This window comes from Pecten maximus, chromosome 11, assembly GCF_902652985.1.
Source record: "Pecten maximus chromosome 11, xPecMax1.1, whole genome shotgun sequence".
Taxonomy (NCBI): domain Eukaryota; kingdom Metazoa; phylum Mollusca; class Bivalvia; order Pectinida; family Pectinidae; genus Pecten; species Pecten maximus.
In genome coordinates this window covers 24,145,517-24,155,798 of record NC_047025.1, presented here as the reverse complement: position 1 = coordinate 24,155,798, position 10,282 = coordinate 24,145,517, and the positions used below count along the sequence as shown (strand labels likewise).

The following is a 10,282-nucleotide window of genomic DNA, read 5'->3' as shown; positions in this document are numbered from 1 at the left end:
TTAGTCTTTACATATCTACAAAGTCTTTGAACCCCTCAGCGCGTTAGCGTAATATACCGTGTCACATGTTTTTACAACATACATACACGCTTCTAAAAGTCACCAGGTTGTTTATTTATTATAAACACTGTACGGCATTTGTAAATATACAGCATATAGAATGCGCGTGTAGGGTTCGTGTCATGTGTAGTGACCCGTGTCTATATATATTGTATGTTATGTACGTGTACAGTGTCCTGTCGCAGTCTTGTCGAAGTGTCCAGTCTTAGGTGCGACGGGTGTCCATGTAAGAGTGATGCTTGGGTATGGTTGTATATTTGTCCTTATTGGGAATGAGTTTTGATTGGTTGTCGGTGTGAGTGTATGTTCATACATGCTACCTGTAACGTGCAAGCCTGGGACTGACCTTTGCGGAAGTGTAATTTCCTAGGGTCAACTTACAGCGTGTATGCTTATGCATCACGAGGGTATCCAGCTGTGCTGGGGTAAATGATAATTGATATATTAAATATATTTGTAAGGACAAAGTACATTGTGAATTATATCTTGATTCAATTGGTGTAAATGTAAGGTTAATAAGCTTCGGTGTCGTGCTGTAATTTGTTTATGTACCGCGATATACTTGTTCTAGTGTTAGTCGTCGTTACAAATAAGCGTATGTAATTCTGTATGAATAGTTTGTCATTGTCTTTTAATATTTGTATTAATGATATTGGCTATCGTTGGAATGGAAGTAATAAATGTACCTGTGTAAAATGTATCAAGACTTTGTCGTGAATAACCCCGGAGAAGCACGTGACATACATCTGCCTGTACAACCTGCTTCCCTGCCAGTGGTATGGTCCGGTCACATGACATAGTTAAACGGAATCAACATACTGCGTGAGTACACGTGTACAGTGTGAACCGATTCGGATGTAAGTCAACTCGGGATACTCAGGTAAGAAAATGATTCGGTGAAAAAAATGCGATACTAAAACTATTGTAGATGGTTTCAAAGTAAATTTGTTGGCGAAAATGGCCTTACCTCGCTTTTAAATTCAATTTTCTGAAAGGAAACGTTCCGATATGTGTACAATAAAATACATTTATTTCAGTTTAATGAGGATACAGTGTGTACATGTATGTAATCTAATTGTTGAATGCGATCTATGTTGCCGTATATAGCTACATTTCATAACTCTGTCAGACCAAAACGGGCTGAGTATGTGAGACACTGAATACCTAAGTAGACAATCATATTCTATTTTTCTTCAGATTTTTTTTTATCTTTTTAATGCACATCATTCACTGATCCAAATAATTGGATACAAAATTAGAATCATATTGTCCAAATTGCACGTATTCGGTATTTAGTGGCGTTAAGCAACATACAACATCACAAGAACAATGATAATCTAATACATACATCAGAATTTCGAGATATATAACAAAGCGAATTCGCTCGTTTTTTCACTCTATTGTATTTGACGAACTATAATGTATTTTCTCCTCATCCATTAAGAAGGTTGGTAAATGCTCCTGAGATATTTTTTCTTAATGATGTCACATTTGAAACTGACATCGAAGCAATAGACATGTCCATTAAGGGAAATTTATTTTAAAACTTTACATCAATGATTTTTAAAAGCTGGTTCTATCACACGATATTGCTTTTTCTTGTTATCCCGTATTGACAAATGCAATATTGGTCATAATTTGGCACGGAAGAGTATATTCACAATCCTGATCGGACATTTGATCCCATCATTGTTCCGATCTGAAATTGAGTCCCTGCCTACTTTGTGGAATTCGATCACACTACCTACTACGCCGCCTTGGCACTTATCGTTACTTCTGTAATTCATTCAAAAAGTTTCATATTGATTAAGAGAAATTCATTATTACTATGACTAGACAATTGCATTTCAAGTAGTTATTAAATCATAACATCGAACACCAAAAAAGCCAATTTCAGATTAATGATTTGATTTTAGTCTTGGGAGTTTTTTGTTTGGTTTCATCAAAACCTACCCTTGTAAAAGATATACAGACAATTCGAAAATGGTAATGTGACATCACTGTAAGAGACCTTGTTAATTATTCCCGTTGATATACAATTCAGCAGGATAATACAAATTATGTAATTCTAATTGCATTTTATCCATGGTAAGATTATCATACACTATACTTTATAAGCCGCGACTTAATTTAAACGAAATGACAAAGATAGTATATTCCACTGAATCATCAACATTGTTAAAATAATGATGTATTTGTTTATTTTATATTGATGTTGTAATAATTGATGTGTTATGTTTTTGTAGGTTTCGCTACTAAACACAAATAACCTGACTCGCATTTGACACATAAACGTTACAAAAAATGGAAGTTGCAAATCCAAGATACACAGCAGGTAAGTTAAGGCAGTATAATGGTGCTTTACATATATGATCTTTAAAAATGGTCTTCATCTCATATGAAATTTATGAAACGAGTCTTTCTTTTTAGATTTGTGATAAAAGTTTCATAAAATGTGAAATGAAAACATTTGTGTATAACTAAATCAAGTGGAGGCAGCCATTTTAATTTCAGCACGTAACGTCGTCTATTTTATGACGTCACAATCTCTGAATAGTGCAGTCTATCAAAAATGCTCCAGTGACATATGTAAAATATTTATGGGAATAATAACTAAAATATAAATATTTCCCTTTTATCACCAACCCAGTTCTTCAGACACTATCTTAATTTGACGTTGATTTAATGCCTATTATCGTCGATTAGGCAGAAGACGCTTACTCCTCCGGAACACCTTCATGTAGGAAGTGCGATTTCACTTTCAACTTGATCTTCTGAATTTTGAAATTTGAAATGCTTTTTTGCTGACAGGTGAGATTGAGGAGAAAGAGATTGACAGAATCCCGGACATGAAAGGCAATGTTAAAGAAGTGATGAATATCGAAGGTATGGTAGTACCTCTAGGTATGATCAGAAGTGGACATATTCCAGATATGAGGGAAAACGTGAAGAAAATCCGCCACATGAAGTGTCGAGATGACGACATTTTTCTATGTGCTTACATGAGATCAGGTGACTATCATAGAAATGACATATAATTGTATACATAGGGAATATATTCTCGTTCCATTCTGCATTAGGACAACATCATGACCGACATAGGTGTGTGTATGTATATATATATATATATAATATTCACTAGTGATTTAAAGACGTATAAGAACAATACTCAATATTCGCCAAAACAATACAAACTATTTCATAATTTAAACAAATACATTGTTTTAGATATATATTGATAAATGTAGCAGAGGTATGTTATAAATAGTTCGCTGGGGAAAATAATGAAATGTATGACTTGTGAACTAAACATGCATTACTATCACGACAAAAGTGAGTTGAGCAGTTCGAACTCAGATGACAGGTAACCATTCAGATTCGTTGGAGCAGTATATTAAAGAAGAGATAGTGTTCCTTTGTGTCCTCATACATTGACTTTGAGTTTATGAAAACTAATATCAGCTTTTTCAGAATGTAGGTTATGAGAGAATAGCATGCTTTTAGATTATGTATCACACTGTCAAGTTGTTAACATGATCAACGAACTCGTGCAGAGCCGAATGAAAAGTGAAAAAAAGTATGTCTTCATTATTAAACATCTATGAATTCACCATGTCAACATGCAATTTTCCCTTGTAATGTCAGCACTTCGACCGACCAAATTATCCATAACATTTTGCTATTTCTTACGATATACGACCAACTAGGTTATACTACTGTGACGTATCTATAATGACTATTCCTAAGCCCACGTTGTACACTACATTAACAACATTGAATTAAAGGTTAAAATAAAACCTTCGGTTCTTTTTCTTTCTTTCTTTCTTTCTTTCTTTCTTTCTTTCTTTAGAGAAGGACTATTTAACTACTGATGACAAGTACCACTATTTTCAAGTCACTATTTCATTATTTGTTGATTCTTGTATTTTGATGTGTTTTTGTTCAATGGTTACCATGTTAGAATTGATGTTTTAGGTACGCATTGGGTGTGGGAAATCACCAACATGCTGACAACAGGAAAACTGGAATATCTAACGCGCCCGAAGGAGGCTGCTATGTTGGAATTTAATTACCCTGAGGAGTTTGACGAAATCCCTTCACGAAGGACCCTCAATACACACTTACCGATCCGACTACTGCCAACAGAAGTCAAAGACAAAAAGCTGAAAGTAATTTTTGTTCAGAGAAACCCAAAGGATGTCATCGTTTCGTCGTATCACTTCTTAAAGAAAGCCAAAATGACGCCCTTCGAAGGAACATTTGAAGAATACTTCACCATTTTTACAACATTAGGTAATTATATACACGCATTCTCTTGTTAACTTGTATAAAATCTATATAATCGTGAATATGCTTTTTGACACTATTAATTTGAACGTATTTTATTTTCATTTTGAACAGCATCGATAAATTGGCGTACCTATAGGGAACAACCAACCAATTGAAAAAATATATTTTTTGAAACAGCCCCTGTGTATAGAAAGTTGAGCCAAGGATAAAATGTCTGGCAGCCACTGATTGGCCAGTATGTTATGAAGTGAGAAAATAGATATGTAGCCTGATAGGTAACTATCAATAAGAAATGTTGATATAAAGTTCGCAAGTCCGATTGGTTTTTTTCCCAAAAGTTCACGTAATAATAGTAAACAGGTAAACATTTAAGATTTTTGAGAATTTTTACTGCGAAATTCACCTATTTTCAAAATGGCTACCCTGGAGAAAATTTGAGCTGAAGGACCCAACTTTTTTGTTTGATTACGTGTTATATCAGACCCTAAACTTTTGTTATAAACCATAATCGTCATATTCAATTCAAGAATTTGAATGAAATAATCCAAAACGTTAACACTAAAGTCTATGGGAAAACAATTGGTCTCTATATCTAACAAAAAGCTGCAATTCGTCAGTACGAAAAATGCAAAAATGACCGTCAAAGTATGAAGTTATAAACAATTATATAGATCATATTGATGCCAATTTTTCTTAATGAAGTCAAAATGTTAAATGGATTATATATAGCGAATTTCGTGTGTTCAGCTGTGGTTGTGGCATTACCAATAACAGCTAATTCGGGTGGTAGCTTGACGTGATGAAATACCAGAAATGTAAATGTATCGATACATCTTGTCTAATCCTAATCGCACAGAAGAAAAATAAATAAATAAAACAATCGTCTGGTGGTCAATCAGACATATGACATATCCTGCATATGACAAAACCAAAACAAGACAAAACAAAAAAACAAAAACAAAACAAAAAAACACCAGAGTACGTGTGTTGTAAAATTCATGAAAATCTGTAAGTGACTGGTCATGAGTATACTTTTCAATCATTCTCCACATGTATCAATCAGATTGCGTTATATTATGGATATTCATACTGTTGCCTTTCCAGTGTCTTGATGTTCAATATCAACGTTACCCATCCTGTTTATATTCTTTCATTCGTATATATAATTAGCTCACCGGTTACGAGTAACCGAGAGCTAATGCTGTCACCCCGGGGTCCGCGTCGGCGTCGGCGTCGGCGTCCCACCCCAAAACTTTAAAGTTTTTGGAGTAAGTTTTTGGAAAGCTTGTAAGTCCAAAAGTATACACCTCATGCCCTTTTAAGTTGGTTTATACATTCATTAGAGGTCTATGAGTGATGTTATGGCAAAATTATGCAGAAAAAAAATGTGATTTTTTCGCATTTTACCATTTTGTGGACTTAAATTTATTGGCACCAAAACCCACTTTAAAGTTTTTGGAGTAAGTTTTTGGAAAGCTTGTAAGTCCAAAAGTGTACACCTCATGCTCTTCTTATTTGGTTTATACATTCATTAGAGGTCTAGGAATGATGTTATGGCAAAATCATGCAGAAAAAGATTGTGATTTTTCGCATTTTACCATTTTGTGGACTTAACTTTTTTGGCACCAAAACCCACTTTAAAGTTTTTGGGGTCAGTTTTTGGAAAGTTTGTAAGTTCAAAAGTATACACCTCATGCCCTTCTAAATTGGTTTATACATTCATTAGAGGTCTTGGAGTGATGTTATGGCAAAATCATGCAGAAAAAAATTGTGGTTTTTTGGCATTTTACCATTTTGTGGAGTTAACTTTTTTTGCACCAAAACTCACTTTAAAATTTTGGGGGTAAGTCCAAAAGTATACACCTATCACCCTTCTAATTTGGTTTATACATTCATTAGAGATCCAGGAGTGATGCTGTGGCAAATCATGCAGAAAAATATTGGCATTTTGGCATTTTACTATTAAGTGAACTTACTTTTTTTGACACAAAAACTCACTTTAAAGATTTTGGGGGTTAGTTTTGAAAAGCTTGTAAGTCCACACCTTTCTTATTTGGTTTATACATCCATTAGAGGTCTAGGAGCGATATTATGTGACATACAATTTCAAAATGACATGCTTATACATGCATAAAAAATGAATGCATAGTGTGATTGCTGCCGCCGGTGAGCTTTCGGAATCATTGATTGCACTTGTGATTTATCCATTAATCAATCAGAAACTGCGCTAATCTATGAAGTTTTGCGATACATAAACAGTGTCAGTCGCCCAAAAAATAAATGTCGCACCAAAAGAACGTGATATTTGTAGTATCTAACTTAAGGATATTATTTCTCAAAGTAGAAATGAATTGCCGTAAAAATACAGATGCATGTATATTTGTATATTTGTATGTTTGGTATGATTTCTATGAGTTTATTCTTTGAGATTGCATTAGTAATTTCAATTGACATGTTGGAATAATAATGCACAGGATAATCCTGTTATTGTCTTTTCCCGCAGGTATATTGGTGAACTGGTTCGACTATACCCTTGAGGCAGAAGAAGCCGTTAAAGGCAGGGAATTAGATATCCATGTAATCTATTACGAGGAACTAAAAAAGGTACTAAAACTGCGCGAAATTATTGGTGTTAAGGTACTGAGACCGAATTTAAATCGTTTACATTTTTGATGAGAAACTAAATACTGGTATTTTGATAATGTATCTTATCAACTTGATATTTTATTCAAAACTCATGAAATAAAGACGAATTTCTTTCGTGCTTTAAGTAATGTGACCCGATGAACATTAGAAAAACAAGTTCCGGTCTAGTTATTCTCATAAAATAGAGACAAAGTTTATTTAACAAAATTTGTCTGATCATCATTAAACTCTCAACATCACCATGTTAAAATTCTATTGTCATTATTTTGGTATAACAATGCAACGGAAACATGCATATTAATTAAATTCAAATGTCACAATTTACGATATTAAGCGACATAAATGCTATTGTTTTAAAATAAAATCAAACTTTCCCCCCGTCCTTGCAGTTGAACTAATACAACACCCAGTATTTAACAACTACAGTCGGTTTTTTTTTCTAGGACCCTATCCCTGCTATAAAAAGTCTCTCGGAATTCCTCGGCACTGCCTGTGATGACACATTCATCGCGAAGATAGCGGAGTTGTGCAGTTTTAAAGGCATGGAAAAAGCTAGTGAAAACGTAAAAGAAATGGAAAAGTTCATGTTTGAGAGCGACTTGATGAAAGCACATTACCGGAAAGGTAATTATATGTATGTTACTGAAAGAGAAATAACACCTTATAACTACCCATATGTATACTGCATAAATTACTGATAAGGTGCTATTCATCCTTATGTCTTTGCCAGAATCCTTTGAACCTAAGTACGTTGTGTACAAGTGTATTATGTTTTATGTGTTTATAATCAAACATATTTATGACCTTCATCAACACATAATTCCATTTATGTATGTTCTACATAAAAATTCGAACAAGAGAGGTAATTATGAAAAAGAAAACAAAAACCATGAATATACGTTCATCAGATAGTAGAAAGTAAAAACATGATAATAAAAAATCATGAAAATGTCTACTTATGGCGAGTATGATTAAATCCATCATAAACCCATTTGAAAAGGTCTACATAAAATGATTATAATAAAATCACCAGTATGAAGAAAAAACTCTTTAAAAGGAAATTACTAAAAACAAAAGGAACTTATTAACCAGATAAAAAGAGTAGTATGTTGGATTGATTTCAAACTACCGTAAGCAGGTATATTGTTGTAAAAACTGGTAAAAATGGCTCTGATGAAATTTTTTAAAGGATGTTGAAGATTGTGATCTACCAATCAGCATTTATCTACAAAGCCTAAATTGATTACCGTAAATCAACTACGACTGGCAGCCCCTTCCTTCCTTCTTGATTGAGCCATTTCCATGCAGTTATTGAGCTTATTCCTTAACGGGATCATGGAGCATTTCGTTTATATCAAATACACCCGAAAAGCTTTTCCAGACGCTCATGCATGTTATTGTGTTCAATGTATCATGTATGATATCTCTTTTCTGTTAAGGTGAGATCGGTGACTGGAAAAACATGATGACCGTGGCACAAAGTGAACATTTTGACGAAGTTTTCGCAGACAGGATGAAGAACAGCTCTTTTAAATTTGACTTTTCAGAATAATTATGATCAAAAGTATAGTCATCTGGACTCATTACAAATGTATACGACAAACAGAAGAGCTAACCGATGTCATTTGTGGAATCCTAACGACAAACATTTCTATCATTCAAGGAAGGTGATTTAATTGTTGGATTGATGCAAATAATATGCAATTACGAACTGTCCACTTTTCCTCCCTGAAATTTGACTTTAGGCAAACTGCACCGAGTGACCAAAACGACAACAAAAACGGGAACATTTTGTTTCTTACTACTTTTTCTATTTTACATTTGAAGATACAATATCATAACACGTGTCATGTTCATTTATGCCACAGTGAGGCTTATGAATATTTACTTTATACATATATAATTACGTGTTTACACCACTCCACTCTATAGACACATTAAAAGTTCGAGTTGGCGTGTTGACGATGGTTGTGGGCTTTGATATGTATTTGTGAGTGTACGGCTACATTTGCAGCGTGTTTTGGCATATTGTTATCGCATGTTATAGGACTTAATTATTTTAACTGCTTCATTTTTGACTTAGTGCGTTTCACATTGTGCGTGACTTTAATTTAAACAGATAATATCATGTCAAGTGTTTTATCAATCCAGAAACATATACATGTACATACATGCATAATAATAATCCATATATGCGTTTTGCTTAGAATACATTAAATGAACAATCAAAACTATTTACATATATTACTTTGTGTTCTTCATTGCATGTTTTGTTGCGTGTAGGTATTGCGATGATTGACCAATTATGAAGTTTTACTATTCCAGGAAGGTCACGCCATATATTGAACTACAAATAACTGAGTTCGTTGCACAGGTGCAAATATTGTAAATGTTTCCACAATCCACAATATTTTGTAAATTGTTCATCACTCACGTATATCTACTATGCTATTCCGATGCAAAGCGACAGAACTTATTTTAAAGGTCTCCACGTAAATCTATATTTGTTTATATTTTGTCGTTGCTTCCTCAAATCATCAGCAATATCTGTATTTTGTATATGTTTTACGTTGTATTACTCCAATGACCCATCTCCCAGGAGGCAACAAAAATATCAGTGGGCTGTTAGCAATGCACCTGACTGCACCAGCGATCTCATTTAATTGTCAAATTAAAAAAAAAACTCAAACTTTTCATCGTCATAGGAAATATATTATAATAACCATCATGTACAATATGGTTCATAATGAAAACTTCAGTCCATCCGTTCCGTCCAGTGCGTTCACTAACCAGCTCACCAGCCCCACGTGAATGTTATATCACTACATGAGTGTAAACTATTGTGTTAACCATTAAAGAGAACTATTCCCCGTCCTTGTAGTCAACCGCTGTAAACCTTATGTATTGCACAAGTACGCATATTATCGCTATTTCATTCAACAGAGCGACAGAATTAATGTTACAGAGTAAATCGAATTTGAATTTTTTATGTCATAAACATGTTACTTGATTTAGATAGCAGCATATTAATATTTGCTAATTGCGGGAAATAGTATTGATGAGAAAATAATGTTTCAAAAGCTAATCCTCATCAAAGTCTGTATATTTTATATAGATTTGTATAATGAGCTTTGGTCTAGAAACGTAAACTTGGTAACTTTACTTGTTTTACATTTATAACTGACAACATGGCACAGTTTACCTGAAATAATTAATTCAATTAATGCATATAACTTAGCCAGTACGATCCTAAGCGTCGCTCTATATGAGTCCGATTACACGTGAT

General features: G+C 33.8%; 1 protein-coding gene across 1 annotated transcript; it reads left to right on the top strand.

The window, feature by feature from the left end:
• Nucleotides 1-629: 629 nt before the first annotated feature.
• LOC117337361 (sulfotransferase 1C2-like) lies at nucleotides 630-9,230 on the top strand. Its single transcript, XM_033898319.1, has 7 exons — nucleotides 630-940; nucleotides 2,307-2,395; nucleotides 2,872-3,072; nucleotides 4,036-4,353; nucleotides 6,854-6,954; nucleotides 7,440-7,620; nucleotides 8,436-9,230. Exons 2-7 carry the CDS (start codon nucleotides 2,365-2,367, stop codon nucleotides 8,546-8,548), a joined length of 945 nt encoding a protein of 314 aa, XP_033754210.1. The 5' UTR covers nucleotides 630-940; nucleotides 2,307-2,364; the 3' UTR covers nucleotides 8,549-9,230.
• The last annotated feature ends 1,052 nt before the right edge of the window (nucleotides 9,231-10,282 follow it).